This window comes from Natrix helvetica, assembly GCF_964273705.1.
Source record: "Natrix helvetica genome assembly, chromosome: 1".
NCBI lineage: Eukaryota > Metazoa > Chordata > Lepidosauria > Squamata > Natricidae > Natrix > Natrix helvetica.
The window spans coordinates 199033606-199055294 of NC_138548.1; the positions used below are offsets into that span (position 1 = coordinate 199033606).

The following is a 21689-nucleotide window of genomic DNA, read 5'->3' on the forward strand; positions in this document are numbered from 1 at the left end:
GCTAACTTTCATTAGTTAACAACTTAGTTCATTGCTAAGTTTCATTGAAACTTCAAGCCCTCAAATGACTATGAATGACAAATATGACCACAGAATATCTATCAACATATGAGTGTTTTACATATAGGTATATAATACCTATTTCAGGAGGGAGGAGATGAAGTCTTTTTGTTTCTGTTACGCTGGGACACCAGTCCTAGAAAGAACGAATAATGGACCTTAAGATACAGAAGGCTGAGAACCGCTGATTTTAGAGTTCTTTTGTGAGAAAAAGTAAATGCAATCACTTGTGTTGAAGGACTCTCATCGGCAGAAAGAAATGCATTTGTGGCAGAAAAGATATGTGCACGAAAGAATAGATTAATGAAAGTGAGATGTCTTGAAGGACCAGGCAGGAACAGACTGACCTTTTGGCCATTCATTTCCCCTTGGAGAATGAAAGGGACATGATTATATGAGCACATGTGTCCAGCCCATAAAAAATGAGTGACTGTCCTTCTTTCCTTCCTTCCTTTTTTACCATGCCCTTGAAGTCCTTTAATTATTAAATGCCAGGCCTTGGGAGGGGAAAGGAAGCCACAGGAAAGCAGATGGAGCACACTGGTTCCCAGTGGTAGGCCCAGGAACAGTGTCCAGCATTCCACTTAAAGTCTGTACCTCAGACTGGAGATTGCAGAGTGGAAACATACATTGGAATCTCCCAGCTCCCTCACAAGCTTTTCTCTCAAGAGTGACAAAAGTAAGGTTTTCTAAGAAAACCCCAATCATGGGTATAAAATAGGTGATACCTGGTTTAATAGTAGTGACTGTGAAAAGGATTTCAAAGTCCTAGTTGGCAATCACTTAAATATGAACCAGCCGTGTGCTGCATCTGCCAAAAACAGCCGATGCAATCCTAGGGTGCATTAGCAGAAGGATAGAATCAAGATAATGCAAAGTGTTAGTAACAATTTATAATGGCTTGGTAAGATCACACTTGGAATATTGCCTCAATTCTGATCACCACAATATAAAAAAGAGGTTGAGACTTTGGAAAGAGTGCAGAGAAGAGCAACAAAGATGATTAGGGGGCTGGAGGCTAAAACATATGAAGAACGGTTGCAGGAACTGGGCATAATAGACTAGAGAAAAGAAGCACTAGGAATGATATGATAGCAATGTTCCCATATTTGAGGGGCTGCCCTAAAGAAGAGAGGATCAACCTATTTTCTGATGCACCAGTGGGCTGGAGAAGAAGCAATGGGTGGAAACAAATCAAGGAGAGATTCAACCTAGAACTAAGGAGGAATTTCCTAACAGTTAGAACAACTAATCAGACTTGCCTCCAGAGGTTGTGGGTGATCCATTACTGGAGGCTTTTAAGAAGAGACTGGACAGCCACTTGTCTGAAATGGTATGGGGTATCCTGCTTGAGAAGAGGGTTGGACTAGAAGGTCACCTCCAAGGTCACCTCCAGCTCTGTTATTCTGTAGGCTTAGACCTTTTCTTATGTACCCTTACCTTATAATCCTGAGAAGAAGGGGAAAATAAACTGGATGTTTGGAAAGAACTACTGCAAGCTTTTTAGCTTCATGAAAAAGAAAAAAAAGGCCAAAAATATTATTTTGGAGACACAACAGGACCATATTGCATTGGTGAACAGAGTAATTATGAGCCTTTGGCCATATAAGGAACAGTGTCATGTTTGCAAAGTTAGTTTGTACAAGTGGCCCTTATCAGCTAAATCTACTGGATTCTCATGCAGTCAGATCCCTTGTAAAATTGGAAAAGGACTCTTGCTTTTGACTGAAAAGACCAGTCACACTGAGGTACATCCAATTGCTCTGGCTTGTTCAAACTGGATCTCTCATTCCTTACCACAACCATTTCATGAGATCAAATAGATCTAAATGCATTTGATGATAGCTTTGGGGACCTGACTCATTAGGATGGAAACAATCATGTATGTGTGTGAGGAGAAGCATCCAATTACTGTACTCTTCAGGAGTAAAAATACTGGGGGCAAATTGAAACAGAGAATGCTTTCTTGTATTAAATTTATTTCTTGCACATTAATTTAAAATATAAAGCAGGTTTCTTAAAACATAATATTTGATCTATTTATGAAATATAAAAATATATTATATGCACACACACACACACACACTAGCACTCTCACACAGTGCACCCCCAAAATTGAAAAATTCTTTTTCTTAAGTTATAAAATGGAGACGGTTAATGTGGGAAAACAAAAAGTGAAACATCAAGAACCACCCAAAGGAAATTCGTTGGCATTTGAATTAGTACTAGACCTCAATATTTACATATCGAAATGGAAAAGTACGGGTATTTTTAGAGGTAATGCTAAGAAAAGAAAAAAGGCTATGATCACTTTACATGCAAAATGATATGAATAACGGAGGCTGGTAGTGAAAGGTAGAGAATGGCTGGCCAAGAAAGGTTATTGAAAGAATCCATTCGATTTCAGTGATCAAGAAAAAAATGTGATTTCATGGGTAGGAAAACTAAGGCTGCCAGGGCCGGAAGAACGTGCTCAGCGAGCCTCAATGGGGAGGAAGCAATGATTTCCTGAAGTTAAGTAACGTAGACCTAGTCGATAAATGTGCTTCCAGAAGCTACGTTGCAGCTTTGACTGTAGGGGCTCATTCTGCCTCTGTTCCTTGTTTTCTCCTTCTATTTGGACTGATTCCGATTTTGGCCTGCCACTCTCAGGGGCAGGAATCGATCCAGACCGCAGCCAACCCAAGAGACTGAGAGAGCAACATGCCGAAATTTATCTTCTTTTTTGCTGTAGGAGCCTGGGCTGTTACTCAAGGTAAGAAAGGAACCTCCGTGTTTCTCCCACTGGTTTGGTGCCTCTCTGAGATTAATCAGATCTATTGATTCTCCCCATCTCACAACAAATCACGCTTCCATCCTGGATTTCTGCACCCCTGGGGATGGTGACAGAGGGTGTCGTTGAAGGAACGTGGCTTCATGCCTAGCATTAGTGGCAGTCTGAGGGGTTCAAAAGGCACATTTTCTTTCCATTCCGAAAACTGGCATTCTCTTAGATATCGTGGGACAAAGCACGAAAAGCACAAAAACAAGACAAGAAGGAGCCTGATAAAACATAATTTTAGTGGGAAATGGGAATGAGATTAATGTCCATACTGCACATTCCTTGGAAGTGGCTTGAGCCTTTTTTATATACAACAGCAAACCATGACCAGATTTGCTGCCATGTCAGGCTAACCCTAGACTATGATTTGAAAATGAAGGCTAGCAGGCGGAGATCCAGAGCAGCAATTTTTGATAACTTAATTTGATCAGAGATGCTATAGAGCAGAAAAACATTATAAAAGGCATGTTTGCCTATCTGACTTTGATTTGTCAAGCATTTATACTTATCAGTATTTAGAAGAGCGTTAAAAGGTAAAAGCAATTTATATCTGTTTCACCTAGGTAGCAGGTCCTTAGAAAAAATAAGGAAAAATAAGGAAAAAAGCATGTATTTCTCTTTCACTATCTCCCTGCCCTAAGTGTAGCTCTATAGTTTAACGTCTATGACAGAAGACCCAAATCTCCTGCCCTCTCTCCCTCTCACTCCCTATAATTTTAAAAATTATATACAGTATATTAATAAATCATTAAAACAACGAAAAGTAGAATGTAAGAAAAAAAGAACAAAAGCAATGGCGAGAGAAGAAAACATATAGTTATGCCTTCTACCTTTCTTTCTATCAAGGAATTGTCATCTTATTCTTTTCTCCATTTTCCTTTGACCTTTTTAATCTGCCAAATCATCTCTTCAGCCTTTTCTTCTTTCAACAAAAAATCCATATAAACTTTCCACTCAAATCCTTTTCTTTAAGCTTTTGAGGACTACAACATAAATCAATGACTGCAGCACTGGCTCCTAGCCCCCAATTTCTCCAGATAGTGTCTCTAATGAACCCCAGGCTAGGAGGATACGTTATGGATCAATGACTTATTGGCATTAGTAAGAAAGAAGCCTAATTGATCGGGGCTGTGTTCAGATTATCATTTTTTAGCATTTGTAATCCTCCCGTGCTTTTTTTGAAGCTGTCTCCATTTTGGAAAAAGTGAGAAAGTAACATGTTTTGTGAAGGGATTGACTGGAAATATCAAATTGAAGCAGACTGGGAGAAATTGTCTTGTAAGAAATCTCCATGGAATATTGACCTCCTGATTGCCATTCACTTTCCCGTGTTGTTGATTATAATCATCTGTATTCTTATTACCTTTTTTCTTAACGTTTGTTTGATCTTCAGAAAGCAAGTGAACAAAAAGTAAAACTCCTCCCACTGTAATGTGCTCTGTACTTTATTTTCCAATTGATTTGTGTCTGCTTTAAGAACGCTATCAAAGCTCTGATCAAGCCGAACCGGGCAAAAACTGAAAGCGAAAACACTGGAAACAGCTTTGTGACAAAGTGCAGCTGGGCATTGACTTTCTGTTTATTTAGGCAAATGTTGGAAATCAAGGGGCAGTTGAACAATCATTTCCTCAAACTTCTGCTCCAGAACTACCGAGGCCAAAGTAAAAATTTTCTCCACTGAAAGTCTATAGGCCATTGAACAGAAAGGGTGGGGAAATCCAAGCCATTGGATTAATACTTGGGATCAGATTTCAACCGATTACTTTGCAATGCTAATTCTCATTGTTTTGCATGATGAAAGATATTCAGGAGAAGGATGTTGTCCATTTATGCTGAAATCAATAATAAAATCCCCTGATAAGCTATTTAGAGCACCAGTTTGATGTAATAGTTAATGTATCAGTCTAAAAACCCAGTTCTATGAGAGGTACTTTCCATTGCCATGCTTTGATTGACAGTTCCATCTCCAATGGTCCCAAACACCGTTTAGTATACTAGATGGAAGCAGAGATATAAACTTCATAGTAAGAAGCTGGCAGGGCTTTATTTGTACAAAATGTCTGAAATACAGGGGCTACCAATTCCATAGGGGTTATCCCACAGAGCTCTATGTTCCAAGGGCCAATAAAACATACTGGGAATGTCACTGATGTTCTATAGCATTAGGTGTTCAGTCAAAACACCTCGTTGTATATCGAAAATTTCTGGAAGATTTATTACATTTTAAAATTATCTATGTATTTGCCAGTTGTACATAAATTTTATAACATTCTAAACATTAATAATTAATTTCATTATAATTGGTCTATTTTGCTGCTGAAGAAGGTATTATTTTATTTGTTACAAAGGTTTCATACAAGAAGCCATTCATTTCTCAGGTTTTTCTCCTTGTTCTCAATAGATTTGCAACAATTCTTTAAAAAATATTCTGTAGCCATAGGATACAATTGGTTCAACGCTAGGTTAGAAAACCTAAAAGCACGATATGCTTCCTAAAAATTTTTGCTACATAGTCCTTGAACAGTTTGGGCTTTATTTTAATTCTATTTCATTTTTTTCTGTGTTGTGATGCATGCATCTTTTTCTGCCTGGGGTGATAGGTTAGTAATGAAATAAGTACTTTAAGAATAACTCATTTCCATATTAGTGGACTATTTGTGGAAAAAATGCTATATCTTTCTTTTGCTATTTAACAAACTATGATTGCTTCAGCAAGGAGGTGTTTAAAAAGCCTTCTTCTATTAACTGGGATATTTTTATTTAAAGTCAATGACATTACCATGATTAGATGGTCAGAAATTAAAATTGTTGCATATCGCATCTAAATTAGGTTAAAAAATGACATTAAAAATAACTCGAAATGTGCCATCAGGGGTAGAATACACAGTATGTTGGAATTCAACTATATCTAGATGTGCATTACATTAAATCTTAGATATATATGCAAAGGATATTGTGGCTTTCGATGTTTGTTTTCTTTTTTGAGAAAGTACTTTAAGAATAACTCATTTCCATATTAGTGGACTATTTGTGGAAAAAATGCTATATCTTTCTTTTGCTATTTAACAAACTATGATTGCTTCAGCAAGGAGGTGTTTAAAAAGCCTTCTTCTATTAACTGGGATATTTTTATTTAAAGTCAATGACATTACCATGATTAGATGGTCAGAAATTAAAACTGTTGCATATCTCATCTAAATTAGGTTTTAAAAAGACATTAAAAATAACTCAAAATGTGCCATCAGGGGTAGAATACACAGTATGTTGGAATTCAACTATATCTAGATGTGCATTACATTAAATCTTAGATATATATGCAAAGGATATTGTGGCTTTCGATGTTTGTTTTCTTTTTTGAGAAAGTACTTTAAGAATAACTCATTTCCATATTAGTGGACTATTTGTGGAAAAAATGCTATATCTTTCTTTTGCTATTTAACAAACTATGATTGCTTCAGCAAGGAGGTGTTTAAAAAACCTTCTTCTATTAACTGGGATATTTTTTATTTAAAGTCAATGACATTACCATGATTAGATGGTCAGAAATTAAAATTGTTGCATATCTCAACTAAATTAAGTTAAAAAATGACATTAAAAATAACTCGAAATGTGCCATCAGGGGTAGAATACACAGTATGTTGGAATTCAACTATATCTAGATGTGCATTACATTAAATCTTAGATATATATGCAAAGGATATTGTGGCTTTCGATGTTTGTTTTCTTTTTTGAGAAAGTACTTTAAGAATAACTCATTTCCATATTAGTGGACTATTTGTGGAAAAAATGCTATATCTTTCTTTTGCTATTTAACAAACTATGATTGCTTCAGCAAGGAGGTGTTTAAAAAGCCTTCTTCTATTAACTGGGATATTTTTATTTAAAGTCAATGACATTACCATGATTAGATGGTCAGAAATTAAAACTGTTGCATATCTCATCTAAATTAGGTTTTAAAAAGACATTAAAAATAACTCAAAATGTGCCATCAGGGGTAGAATACACAGTATGTTGGAATTCAACTATATCTAGATGTGCATTACATTAAATCTTAGATATATATGCAAAGGATATTGTGGCTTTCGATGTTTGTTTTCTTTTTTGAGAAAGTACTTTAAGAATAACTCATTTCCATATTAGTGGACTATTTGTGGAAAAAATGCTATATCTTTCTTTTGCTATTTAACAAACTATGATTGCTTCAGCAAGGAGGTGTTTAAAAAACCTTCTTCTATTAACTGGGATATTTTTTATTTAAAGTCAATGACATTACCATGATTAGATGGTCAGAAATTAAAATTGTTGCATATCTCAACTAAATTAAGTTAAAAAATGACATTAAAAATAACTCGAAATGTGCCATCAGGGGTAGAATACACAGTATGTTGGAATTCAACTATATCTAGATGTGCATTACATTAAATCTTAGATATATATGCAAAGGATATTGTGGCTTTCGATGTTTGTTTTCTTTTTTGAGAAAGTACTTTAAGAATAACTCATTTCCATATTAGTGGACTATTTGTGGAAAAAATGCTATATCTTTCTTTTGCTATTTAACAAACTATGATTGCTTCAGCAAGGAGGTGTTTAAAAAGCCTTCTTCTATTAACTGGGATATTTTTATTTAAAGTCAATGACATTACCATGATTAGATGGTCAGAAATTAAAATTGTTGCATATCTCAACTAAATTAAGTTAAAAAAAGACATTAAAAATAACTCAAAATGTGCCATCAGGGGTAGAATACACAGTATGTTGGAATTCAACTATATCTAGATGTGCATTACATTAAATCTTAGATATATATGCAAAGGATATTGTGGCTTTCGATGTTTGTTTTCTTTTTTGAGAAAGTACTTTAAGAATAACTCATTTCCATATTAGTGGACTATTTGTGGAAAAAATGCTATATCTTTCTTTTGCTATTTAACAAACTATGATTGCTTCAGCAAGGAGGTGTTTAAAAAGCCTTCTTCTATTAACTGGGATATTTTTTATTTAAAGTCAATGACATTACCATGATTAGATGGTCAGAAATTAAAATTGTTGCATATCTCATCTAAATTATGAGGTTAAAAAATGACATTAAAAATAACTCGAAATGTGCCATCAGGGGTAGAATACACAGTATGTTGGAATTCAACTATATCTAGATGTGCATTACATTAAATCTTAGATATATATTCAAAGGATATTGTGGCTTTCGACGTTTTCTTTTTTGAAATATTAGTGCAAGCCAATAATGGATCTAAAACAAAAGGCTTTTTACTTTTTGCTTGACCACTGTGGCCACATTAACTTTGAGAGCTACCTACTGCAACTCAAAGGACTGGCTGTCACCTTCAAAGCCCCCATTTTTCACCATCTGGATATCTGTGGGTCTGCCTTCTCCCTGCTTGTCCTTTTAGATCTGGACAGAAAGGCTCCCTCTGGGTCCTTTCCCTTAAGAAATGGCCTCTGCAGGGATGACGGGGTTGGGCTGTCTCAGACACTGCCTGAATTAGGACAACCTCCCTAGCCTGATATCAGATGGGCCACAACTCCGTTATCTTTCTGTAGAGCTATTAAGATTCGGTTGTTTCAACAGGTTTTGGCGTCTCGGGGTGTGTTTCTTCTTTCATATGAAAAATGCTTTCATATGAAAAATACTTTCATACTAAAACATATGAGGAACGGTTGCAGGAACTGGGTATGTTTAGCTTAAGAGAAAGAAGGAATGGGGAGACATGATAGCAGTCTTCCAATATCTCAGGGGTTGCCACAAAGAAGAGGGAGTCAAACTATTCTCCAAGGCACCTGAGGGTAGAACAAGAAGCAATGGGTGGAAACTAATCAAGGAGAGAAGCAACTTAGAACTGAGGAGAAATTTCCTGACAGTTAGAACAATTAATCAGTGGAACAGAAGTTGCCTCCAGAAGTTGCGAATGCCCCAACACTGGAAGTCTTTAAGAAGATGTTGGACAGCCATCTGTCTGAAATGGTATAGGGTTTCCTGCCTAGGCAGGGGGTTGGACTAGAAGACCTCCAAGGTCCCTTCCAACTCTACTATTGTATTGTATTGTATTCACAAGGTCGGTTGGGAGACTGTGGCTGCTGGCTACGCCCGGTCGTTTGTACCAACCCCCGCAACCTAGGTGGTCGGGATCTACAGAGACAGGGCCTGCGGCTGATGCTTTGCAATGCAAGGTCCGTGACTAACAAGGCCCCCCTCATTAATGAGCTGATCTCTGAGGGGGAGCTGGACCTTGCAGGAATAACAGAGACCTGGTTGGGTCACGAGGGTGGTTTGCCCCTCGTGGAAATGTGCCCACCAGGTTTCCATGCATTTCATCAGCCCCGGGCCCTGGGTAAGGGTGGAGGGGTGGCGGTGGTTATACGGGATGGTCTAGAGCCGAGGGAGTTCACTGTTTCTCAGATACCCGGGTGTGAGTCACTTGGTGTGAAATGGGGCCCAGGGAGGCAGTGGGGTCTGCTGATTGTATACTTGGCTCCTCGCTATACGTCAGCAGCCCTGCCCGAGCTCCTCGAGCTGATCTCGGAGACGGCGGTGGAGATCCCCAAACTTTTGGTTATGGGGGATTTCAACCTGCCGTCGACGGGAGCAGCATCCGAGGTGGCTCGGGAGTTCATGGCTTCCATGACAGCCATGGGCCTGACCCAACTAATTCAGGGCCCCACACATGAAGGTGGCCACACACTGGACCTTGTTTTTGTATCTGAGCAGTGGACGAGTGATCTGGGAATAGGGGACTTAGACATTACTCCCCTGTCATGGTCAGATCACTCCTGTCTCCGGCTAGACTTCCCTGGCGCTACCCCCCACCGCGAGGAGGCGGAACCAGTTTGTCCAAGCTGGTACCGCCCCAAGCATCTGATGGAACCTGATAGGTTCCAGTCGGAGCTTGGGCCGCTACCTGTAGCCCTGACCCGCGCTCGGTCGGAGGACCTAGTGGCCGCCTGGAATAGGGCGACGGCTGGGGCCTTGGACCGGGTTGCGCCTTTGCGACCTCTCCTACGGCAGCGACCCACCCGGGCTCCCTGGTATACCGAGGAGCTGAGGGTGATGAAGCGCCAGAGGAGACGTCTAGAGAGCAGGTGGAGGTCCTCACGCTCCGAGTCTGACCGAACACAGGTAAGAGCCTATTTACGGACTTACCTTGTGGCATTGAGAGCGGCCAAACGTAGACATTGTGCCGCTCTTATTGCGTCTGCGGATAACCGCCCTGCCGCCCTGTTTAGGGTCACCCGCTCCCTCTTGGTGCAAGAGACGCGGGGGGCACCCTTACAGGGTAGAGCAGAGGAGTTTGGAGAATATCTGCAGAACAAAGTCGCTCAGATCCGGAGCGGATGGGCCCCCTCCAGTGGTCTGGACGGGCCGTCAACAGTGAGTCTTGTGAGTCCACTCTGGGAGGAGTTTGACTCTGTTGCCCCCGAGGATTTAGACAGGTTGCGTGGAAGGCTGCGACCCACCACATGTTCATTGGACCCGTGTCCCTCCTGGCTGGTACTGGCATCCTGGGAGGTGACACGAGGCTGGCTTCTGGGCCTGGTGAATGCCTCGTTGGGTGAGGGATCCTTACCTACCATCTTGAAAGAGGCGGTGGTGAGGCCCTTACTCAAGAGGCCTTCACTCGACCAAATGGAGCTAGCTAATTATCGTCCAGTCTCCAACCTCCCTTTTTTGGCGAAGGTTGTTGAGAATGTGGTGGCGCAACAGTTTCCGCGTCACCTCGATGAATCCGATTATCTAGACCCACGCCAGTCCGGCTTCCGACCTGGGCACAGCACTGAGACAGCCTTGGTCGCGTTGGTTGATGATCTCTGGAGGGCCAGAGATAGAGGTTGTTCCTCTATCCTGGTCCTATTAGATCTCTCAGCGGCTTTTGATACCATCGACCATGGTATCCTTCTGCGCCGGCTGGAGGGGATGGGAGTCGGAGGCACCGTGTTACGGTGGTTCGACTCTTACCTCTCCGGCCGGATGCAATATGTGTTGACAGGGGGGCAGAGATCGACCCCGAGGCCATTCTCTTGTGGGGTGCCGCAGGGGTCGGTTCTCTCGCCCCTTCTGTTCAATGCATACGTGAAGCCGCTGGGCGAGATCATCCGTGGTTTTGGGGTTGAATACCATCTGTACGCTGATGATACGCAGCTGTACATTTCAACCCCAAACCACCCCAACGAGGCTGTTGCAGTGATGTCCCGGTGTCTGGAAGCCGTCGGGGTCTGGATGGGGGACAACAGACTCAAACTCAACCCCTCCAAGACTGAGTGGCTGTGGCTTCCGGCACCTCGGTTCAGCCAGCTGACTCCATCGCTGGCCATAGGGGACGAGCTACTGCCCCCTGTGGAACGGGCGCGCAATTTGGGCGTCCTCCTTGATGCCCGGCTGTCAATGGATGACCATGTGGCAGCCGTGGCAAGGGGGGCGTTCCACCAGGTTCGCCTGGTGCGCCAATTGCGCCCCCTACTGGACCGAGATGCCCTACGCACAGTCACTCATGCGCTGGTGACGTCTCGCCTAGATTACTGTAATGCTCTCTACATGGGGCTTCCCTTGGGACGCGCCCGGAGACTGCAGCTAGTCCAGAACGCGGCCGCACGGGTTATCATGGGGAGGTCTAGATACTCCCACGTAACACCGCTCCTGCGCGAGCTGCACTGGCTACCTGTGGTTTTTCGGGTGCGTTTCAAGGTCCTGATTACTATCTTTAAAGCGCTCCATGGCTCAGGACCTAGTTACTTGCGGGATCGCATCCTCCCACATACATCCCTGCGGCCAATTCGCTCTCACAGAGAGGGCCTTCTCCAGGTGCCGTCCACTAGGCAATGCCAGCGGGCGGCGCCGAGGAGTAGAGCCTTCTCTGTGATGGGCCCAACCCTCTGGAATGACCTCCCCCCCGACATTAGAACCACCTCGGACTTCCGCTCCTTCCGTCAAAAATTGAAGACTCACCTGTTTCGACTAGCTGGCCTGGCATGATTATAAATGTTACATCTATGAACTCCTGGTAGTATATTCTCATCTGGTTATTTTAAGGGTAATGTTTTAGTTTTAATTGTTTTTAGGGCTTTTAGCTTCATATTTATTTATTCTTCTGTACAGGACTCTTAATTTTAACCTCCTCCACACATATACATACATACATATATTTATAACCCTATTTATATTTGTATTTTATCTGTGATTTATTGTGGACTGTACACCGCCCCGAGTCCCTTTTTGGGAGAGGGGGCGGTTTAGAAATGTGAATAAAATAAATAATAAATAATCATTGACGTTGATTGCATACATGGGCCAGGGATATTCCTCAGAGCTTCAGCAAGTCATGTACAGTTGGGTTTTTAATTTTACTATTGTTTGGGAGTCTGTAAGCAATCCAGAGTCAGATACAAATTGGAGTAGCATATAAACAGCAGTCTGAATTCATTTCCAAATAAGGATTTTAAGTTTGCAAGTTTGTCCCTATTGAAGGTTCATGTGTGAACTAGACACGCATTGGGTTTCCTATTATTCAGTATTAATTTCTATCTTTTCCTCTACTCACCTGTTTCCATTCAGCTTTGCATCAGCTATCTCTGTTTTGATTTCAGGAACTGCAGAGGAAGATTACGTGGAAATTTGGCCACCAAATCCTGTGGTGGAATTTGGAGGCTCTCTTGACCTGAATTGCACGAGTACTTGTGAAAATATTGGCATTGAGTCCATCTACAAGGTTCCCATAGGAAATGGCTCCAATTGGAAAGCCTTTCGTCTCAGCAATGTGGACTACTGGGCAGCCAGCTTTTTGTGCTATGCTGACTGTAAGACTGGACAGAAGAAATCTCCAAAGGCAAACATCATTATTTATAGTAAGTCACTTGCTGGATTGTGTCAATTATGCTCTAGTGCAGTGACGTGCAGTCAGGGGAGGCAGGGGAGGCGGAGCCTCACCGCTCTCATCATGAAAATAAAAAAAAATTACTCCGGGAAGCCATGAAAGTGGCTGGGAGAGGTGCGCGGCTTGGTTTAGCCTCCCTGGACATCTCAGCAGCAGCCCCAAGTGTGCCGATCTTGCAATTTTTTGCATCGGGCGAGCCCGGGATCCTTGCAAGGGGAATGGGACCACGTGTGCAGGTGGCTCCTCAATGCCAGCCTCAGATCAGCGCAGCCGCGGTCCCCTTCATGTTGGCTTAGGAAGGAGGGGAATGGGACCACGTGTGCAGGGGAAGGGGATCACAGCTGTGCTAATCTGAGGTTGTGCGCTGCTGAGGAGCCGCCTGCACATGTGGTCCCATTCCCCTTGCAAGGATCCCAGGCTTGCCCGATGCAAAAAATGTCTAGGTAACATCATCAGTGCTAAAAGGGGGGGGAGGAGGAGAAAGGAGACGTTTCTCTTCTCAGAAATGTTTTCTAAGTGGAGCTGCGGCAGCCTGTCTGTCCCTTTCTGACATTTCTGAGAAGAGAAACTTCTCCGTTTGGGCTGCGCCTGTGCGATCGGAGCAACCACACGGTTTGATGAAGTCACCAGCCTCACCAGTCATAAACCTCACCACACGTCACTGCTTTAGTGTTACCTGAACTGGAGAATTTTAAGATGGTTGGACTTCAACCTCCAGAATTCTCTAACCAATATGGTCTTTAGTAAGAATTCTAGGAAGTGAAGTCCACACATCTCAAACTTACACAGGCTGGGAACTATTACTCTTTGATTTTGTGTGGGAATAGGATGCTCCCATCCTTTCAGAACCCGGCTCAGATTCAGGAGAAACCCAGGAAAAGATGCAGTTGCATCAAGAAGCAGAGTGTCAAACACAGAGGACAGAAAGTTACCTACAGAAACTAATTAGTCAAAGGTAGTGAGTGGCGATGAATCTGGTGTATGGTACCCTGTTTCATCAATAGAAAGAGCCTTCAAATAAGGTTTGTGGTTGTAGCTAGATAAATGGCAAAAAATTGGAAGGAGCCTGCAGATTCAAAGGGCACCTTACTCAAATATACAATGTCTAGAGTCCCTCTTTGAAGGAGTTTAGAAATGTGAAATATAAATAAAAGGTAAAGGTTTTCCCTGTCCAGTTGTATCTGACTCTAGGGGGAAGGGCGTGTCTCCGTTTCTTAGCCAGCATTGCCTAAAGAGATTTCCATGGTCATGTGGCCAGCATGACTATATGCCGAAGTGCACAAAGCATTGTTATCTTCCCACCAAAGTGGTATCTATTTATCTACTCACATTTGTATGCTTTAAAATTGCTATGTAGGTAGGAGAAATATAAATAAATAAACAAAAAAACCCACAATATCAATCCTTCCCCTGAGGCAAATTCATTCCACCCTCCTACAGCAAAACTGGGACTGTGATTATGAGATTATAGAAATATTTTGGTGAGGATTACCTACATTAATGTCTAGCAAGAAAGCAGGCACGTAGCTAAGCTAAAAGTTGGAAATACTTATCTAACTAGGGGAAACAAATAGAAATAGATATTTCAGATGACAAGAGACAAGATATTTCTTTTGGTAAAGCTAAGGCATGCCATCCACTGCTCCTTATAGGTATATAAAAATCTACTAAGTTTGAGTTAGAATCTACAGGAAAATATAGATTTAGGTAGAGATAATTTTATTGCCATAGAATGAATAATAGAAGAGCCGTGTCATTGCTTGTTTATACTTCTAGCATATGCTAATCAAACAAAACTGATTTAGAACATTTTATTTCATTTCAGAATCTCCAGCGAGTATTGAACTGGATCCAGTACCAGATATGGAAGTCGGCAAGCAGTATAATTTGATATGCCAGGTTTTTGGTGTAGCCCCCATCCGGGACCTCACCATGACCTTGCTGAAGGGGGAAGAACAACTTCTGGTAAAGACCTTTAAGGATCACACTCGGCCTGAAGCTGGTGATGTTGTGGTGAACTATAGCATAATAGCTCAGCAAAATGACTACAACAAGACAATCACCTGCCAAACATCCCTGGATCTGAGACCAAGAGGACCGCTCCTGAATAACACCTCCCAGGGCATATCATTAAGGACTTTTGGTGAGATCCCATCCATTGTTCCAGTTCTGATGTAGATATACTGTGCCCTGTGGCTAGACAATGCTAATTCTCCACAGGAGGGGTTGGTCCACCTATTCCACTGTTTTGATTTTTGTTTGCATAGATTTGATGTCCCCTACAGTTGCCGAAACAGCACTCACCCCCTGAGAGGCCAGGAAGAGGGTACTATTGTGACTGTGATTTCTTTTGCAATAACTGACATGATTTCTCTTACTTTGTGGGCAGATTTTGCAAAGGCTCCCCTGCTCCACGCTGGCCTGTTCTTAGAAGCTGGGACCCTGATGAAAGTGATGTGTGATGCACCTGAGATTTCCCCAGCCGAAGAGGCCAGGTTTGGTCTGTGGTTTGCAGGGAAACCTCTGAGCTTCAACACCACTGTGATGGGGGACTTGGCAAGTGCCCAGGCTGTGATAGCCTCTTCCTCAGTTGGAGATCATGAGTTGCTCTGCATGGTCTCTCTGGGGCCAGTGACCAAAATTGTGACAAAGATGGTGAATGTGTTTGGTGAGTCTCATATCTGTAATTATCAACACAGAGAGAATTAGAAGAGTTGTCTTCCATCTATTATTATTTATGACTTATTTTGAAAAACAAAACTTCAGTTAAAAAAAATCAGATAGTTTAAGTAGCTGAAGCTCTTTGAAACGAATGGAATTGAAGAAATAAGAAATTTATCCTAGTTGTATTTTCACTGAGACTGAAGAACAACTGTTAAAGGGTGAACCATATTCCTGCTCAAATTAAGTACACACAGAGCTTGAATCTAACGTAAATCATTGGAAAGAATGAAGCATGGAATAGAATGCCAGGGTTTCGGAAATCTGATTGCAAATGACTGAGAAACAGCTTCCGGTTTTTCTCACATTGCCAGCCAACAGTGTCCCTGCATTCCACAAAGATGTGGAACCTTCATAGTTTTACAGTTTACATTTACCTAAGTATGCTAATATAGCAGAACCAATATTTAAAAACCTTTTTCTATGTATTTGTCAAAAAAAACCCACCTAGCTATCCTCTATTCTGGTTTCTGATTTTAAAGTTTTAAATCAGTTTTAGTGACAAACTTTCATAGCTAGGTTGTCTTTGGTCATGAGTCTCTCTTGTCCTGGTCCATTATCATAATCATTCTGTCTATATTTACTGACTGAAAGAGAGAAAATAAGGATCCAATTTGGGTTGGTCACCAGGATTAGAGGTTTAGTCTTCCAAGCTTTCGGACTTGTGCTGAGCCCATCTTCAGGTAACTTCTCTCTAGCAGACTGCGTACTTTGGGCTATTTGGTGCGTGGTATGTATATGGTACCTGGTTACGTGTGGTTTTTTAGTTGCTAATTGGAGTGTTGGTGGCTGGCTATTAAGTCATTGGTTATTGTTTCCTTGTGCTGCCAATCCCTTACCTCCTAAATAAGCTGGTGGAAGATCAGTACTTCGGTTAACTCAGGGTGTCCAAACTTGAGAACTTTAAGACTTGTGGACTTCAACTCCCAGAATTCCCCAGCCAGCTGGCTGGGGAATTCTGGGAATTGAAGTCCACATGCAAACTTAAAGTTCTCAAGTTTGGACACCCCTGGGTTAACTGGTGAGGGGCCCAGTTTCTCAGGCTTCAATCACTTCCCTGGCTGTTTTTATATACCTGCTCATCCAACATCTTAACAGCCGCAAAATTGAATGCATGTTCTTGTTCATTGCAATGTGAGGCTGCCAATGGTTTTGGATCTCCTCGTCAAACCAGTTGCTCGGGTTCTTGCAATCTGGTGGTTAGCTTCCTCCAAATCTGTTTTACATAGTCACATACGTAATCCGTGCAGGGGATCTGCTAGATCACATAGGAAGCATCTCCCACCTCCAAGTGATCTTTACAATGCATGATTTGTCTTCGTATGGTAGCCTCTGGGCAGTGTGTGATGACCACTTGCAGAACTCGGAAGCTACTGCTTTTTGGAAGCACTAGAACACAGCTTCCAAGACCACACACTCCAAAAAACACACACTGCTGGAGAGAGATTCCCTGAGGATGGGCTCCAGCACTTGTCCAGAAGCTCAGAAGACCAAATCTCTTGTCCTGGTGACTGACCCAGAGTAGATTCTGGAATATTATCTTGGGACACCTTCATTCATGAAAGAAAAAAGATTTAGAAGGCCTTGATGAAAACTTCTTATAATTAGGTTAGGTCACCGGAGTTAGTCCATCTAGATGTATAATCACTGCTCTGCTCTGTTCCATCACAGCTTTACCAAAACTCATCTTGCAGATTGGCAGTTCAGAAGCTGTCGCCGGTCAAACAGTGAACATCACATGTAGCGCTGATGGCAGTGCTTCCCCTGGTTTTAAAATGCAGATCACGGATGCTGCCAAAACCTTAGCAGCCGGCAAAGTAGATGAACATTTCCTGCAGCATGCAATGATCGCTCAGCAAGAGGATAACGAGAGGGAATTCATCTGCCAAGTAATCCTGATCGTTGATGGGCACACCAAGGAAAGAAATATATCTCAAAATCTCACCGTTTTCTGTGAGTAGGGTAAAAAAAATACATGTTATATTTTATTCTTAGAGATTTAGAACTCTGAAAGGTTTACCAAATGTGCAGCATCTTTGCAGAGCAAAAGAAGATGCATCACACTGAAATTAACCACATTTCGTTCTCCTTTCTAGACGGGCCCCAAATGGATGATTCCAGCTGTCCCCAGACATGGAGTTGGAAGGAGGGAAGTACAACAACACTTAACTGCTCAGCCTTGGGAAACCCCACACCAACTGTTCAGTGCTGGAAAGATGGGAGACCTTATAACATTGGGGAACCACAGCTGATCCAAAGAGAGCATGGTGGCATTTATCACTGTAATGCTACCAACCAGTATGGCTTTGATGTTAGAGATGTGACCATCCACGTTGAATGTAAGTTCACCTCTTGCTCTAAAGAACTAGAACAGTGATGGCGAACCTATGGCACGCGTGCCACAAGTGGCACACGGAGCCATTTGTCAGGGCACGCAAGGCGTGCGCGCTAGCCAGCTGAGTTCACCTTTTTAAAAGCTATTTTTCGCCTTCCCCAGGCTCCAGAGGCTTTATAGGAGCCTGGGGAGGGTGAAAAGAGCCTCCCCCGCCGCCCCCCGGAGGCTTCAGGGACCGTCCAGAGGCTTCCCTGAAGCCTTCGGAACACTTAAAACCACCCCCCCAGCAAACCGGAAGTGACTTCCGGGTTGCTCGGAGGGTCGTTTTAAGCGTTCTGAAGGCTTCAGGGTCCGTCCAGAGGCTTCCCTGACGCCTTAGGAGCGCTTAAAATGACCCTCCGAGCAACCCGGAAGTCACTTCCGGTTTGCTCGGAGGGTGGTTTTAAGCGTTCTGAAGGCATCAGGGAAGCCTCTGGACGGACCCTGAAGCCTCCGGAGGGCCTCTGGGGGGGCAGGGGAGGCTCTTTTCACCCTCCCCAGGCTCCTATAAAGCCTCTGGAGCCTGGGGAGGGCGAAAAAAGCATGTAAAAATGGGGGGGATCGCGCGTTGTGCACGCATGCGCACTGGGGGGTTGCACGTTGCATTATGGGTGCGGCATGCCCGCACATGACCCCCCCTGCGCTCTCCCCACTTCTGGCACGCGAGCCAAAAAAGGTTCGCCATCGCTGAACTAGAATAACCATAATTTGGGGGCTTGTATCGCTCAACCAGGACTATGTTGAAGTTCATTTGTCACATGCAAGTTAGAAATGTAACCCAATAAAGAAAGTGATAGGAATTCTCATCCCAGCTGTTGGTATCACTTCTATCTATGACGCAATCCAGAAAGACTGATAACATTTCTAATGGATAAAAGCAAGCATCTACTATGTATAGTAAAGAGATTCCTTTATGTGTGGATATGAACTGATTTTCACGCACTAAGATAATACTTACCTTTGATTCAACATTTTCTGGCCTAATGCCAAACAAATATATTAACTTTTGATTATCATCCTCTGTGTCCATCCCACCAGCTAGGGATTAGGAGAATAGACAGCTAACATTTAAGGAAGGCAGTCATTTGCAGAGAGTGTGCATTTAGATGCAGCAAAACATTCCCGATACCTCTTTTAGAATTCGAAGGTATCAACCCAATTCAGAGTTTTTCACCAGAACATTTCTTAAAATGTAAGGAATCTCAGCAAGGGACTAACTTTTTGCAAGTCAAGTTTGCCTAACATGAAACAGGGGGTAGTTTGTTAAAGTACCAGGATAAAAATCAAGAGACTGAGTTCTAATGTTGCTTTAAGCTTAAAGTCTTTGACTTTGGGCCATTCAGCCTTTCTCTGCCCTAGCAAGAAGACAACAGCAAGCCACTTCTGAAAATCTTGCCATGAAATCTGCAGGGATTTCTCTGAGTCAAGACTAATGTGAAGGCATACACAAAAACAATAAACGGCAAGACAGAACTTTGAAACTAGGGATGAAGAATTCCTCTAACTGGAGAATTCTGGGAGTTGAAGTCCACACATCTTACAGTTCGCAAAGTTAAACCTACTGATTAACAGTACATGTTGCAATTTGTATATAATATATCATATTTTTGTCTCAGCTATGAAAGCTAGAACACTCCCTTTTCAAAAAAAGACATGGAGTGTGTTTGTGGGGGTCCTAATATAGTCCTAATATATTTGCAGCTCTCTGAAATGCAGTCATCTGATTTTCCGCTCTTTTGTCTTTTTCTTCCAGTTTACCAGCCCAATATCTTAGCAATCATCATGGGAACACTTGCAATTGCTGTGATTTTTGTTTCCTTGGGAGGGTTGGCTTTTTACAACAATAGGAAGAAATTTAGGATATACCATCTCTGGAAACAGCAGCAACCACAAGCAGCAAGAGCCACAGAGTTGCTACCCTGCCTGAATCACACAACCAATAACTAAATGAATGCTGTTGTTACAAACTGTAGAGAAACGTCAACCATACCAGCAGGAGTATAGCTACAACAGGGATCATCATTTGATTTCACATTGAGGAAAAAGGCACAGAAAAGTGTTCCCCAGCTCCCAACACTTGCTGGAAAGAACTTTCTTTCGACTTTGGCTTTGGGACTTTCAGATAGTGACTGGTGTCATGCATTACAAAGTGATGCATTCCTGTGTTTTCTTAAGATCTCCCCCTGCCTACCACGATGTCTTCCAGCCTTGCTATTCTGGGCTATGGTCTAAATTCAGCTGTTCAGGGAAAACAGCACCAGGAAACAAGGAAGAAACACCACCAGCAGCCTAAACAGTTCGCATAGCAATAGATAGTCTTTTAGTCTTGCGCTGTAAAACATCTGCTTGTCATATTGTTGTTTTGGTAGCAACATGTTATATATGTCTATTTCTGGACATTTACATTTGCAAGTTTTTTTTAGTTTTAGGGACAAAATGAACCACAAAGTTTCCTGAAATTTAAAGATCCTGAATTTGCCCAGTGGGAAGACAAGTTGAAAGACAATATTGGACAATAATCCGACTGAAAAATAAACTAAAACATACACTAAAACTAAAGTACATCAAATATTTCTTTATGTGTATATAGGGAAAAGAAAACTCTCAAAACGTAGGAGATTAAAAATGGGGCTTATCGAGTGACAAATCCTGTATCAAATGAATTGGTTTTTTTTTTTGCCTGTTTCTTTGTTTTTTAATCCTGGTTGAAAGTCATCACATACCATTAATGTGAGTCACATTATAGTGAACAGTATCAGGCTGAACACAGGAAGATTTTCCTCTGACAAGAAGATTATTTGGATTTTGGAAAGGTCTGCAGTGAAAAGCAAATGACCTGCAACTTCTTTACAACTCAACAAATCTTCTAATCCTCCAATATACCCATTTCTTTTACATTTGTCCTTTATTACAGGGAGAATAAAATGAATGATTAAATTATTTATTTATTTAGTTATTTTATTGTGCACCCATGTTACCATCAAGGCAGCTCTGGCCAGCTCACAATCATAAAAATTATATGTAATGTACATACACATACATATACATACATACCAGTGGTGGGTTTCAATTTTTTTAGAACCTCTTCTGTAGGTGTGACCTACTTTGTGGGAGTGGCTTGCTGGCCATGTGACCGGGTAGGAGTGGCCAACTTGTAAAATGTGGTGAAACTCACTTAACAACGCTCTTGCTTAGCAACCAAAATGTTGGCTCAGAAACTCTGGCATTTGAAGCATGCAAGTCTTAAAGCTGTCAAGTTACAAGACCCTTGCACCCCTAACCCTTTAGAAAAAAAACCACAGGAGTATTCAAACTTGACAGCTTTAAGACTTGTGGACTTCAACTCCCAGAATTCCTCCTCTTGCTCTTCATCTTGATGATGTGCGGATGGGTGGGGGGAGGGAGCTGCCACCGGTTCTAAACAGCACTGTAGATTTGTGGAACTTCTTCTATAGAAGAGGTTAGAACTGGCAGGAACCCGCCCCTGATACGTACACATGTACATAAATATACACATACATATGCTCCCGTTCCTTGCCCCAGCTCCTGCTCCCCTAGTAGTTGAAAAGCATGCAAATGCAAGCAGAGTAATAGGTACCGTTTTGGTGGGAAGATAATAGCATTCTGTGCACCTTTGGTATATAGCCATGCTGGTCACATGACCATGGAGAATGTCTTCAGACAACCCTGGGTCCCTTAGCCAAGAAACTGAGATGAGCACTATCCCCAAAGTTGAACACGACTGACAGTGAAACCTTTATCTTTTATATATTAAAAGCATAATTAATACCCACAAATAATATGATCCAGTTACAGATGGGGAGGGCAG

General features: G+C 42.1%; 1 protein-coding gene across 1 annotated transcript; it reads left to right on the plus strand.

The window, feature by feature from the left end:
- The first annotated feature begins 2485 nt into the window (after window positions 1–2485).
- Window positions 2486–20769, plus strand: LOC309402024 (intercellular adhesion molecule 1-like). The gene is made up of 7 exons (XM_081971500.1): window positions 2486–2815; window positions 12479–12736; window positions 14591–14908; window positions 15155–15433; window positions 17158–17439; window positions 17583–17825; window positions 19614–20769. The coding sequence occupies exons 1-7, from the start codon at window positions 2764–2766 to the stop codon at window positions 19805–19807; spliced, it is 1626 nt and encodes a 541-aa protein (XP_081827626.1). The 5' UTR covers window positions 2486–2763; the 3' UTR covers window positions 19808–20769.
- The last annotated feature ends 920 nt before the right edge of the window (window positions 20770–21689 follow it).

What these genes read in the sequence shown, in the direction of transcription:
- LOC309402024 (XM_081971500.1), top strand. Translation starts at nt 2,764, where the DNA reads ATGCCGAAATTTATCTTCTTTTTTGCTGTAGGAGCCTGGGCTGTTACT. An exon ending in GGCAAACATCATTATTTATA is followed by an intron (nt 12,737 to 14,590) that starts GTAAGTCACTTG and finishes ATTTCATTTCAG; the next exon opens with AATCTCCAGCGAGTATTGAA. An exon ending in AAAGATGGTGAATGTGTTTG is followed by an intron (nt 15,434 to 17,157) that starts GTGAGTCTCATA and finishes GTTCCATCACAG; the next exon opens with CTTTACCAAAACTCATCTTG.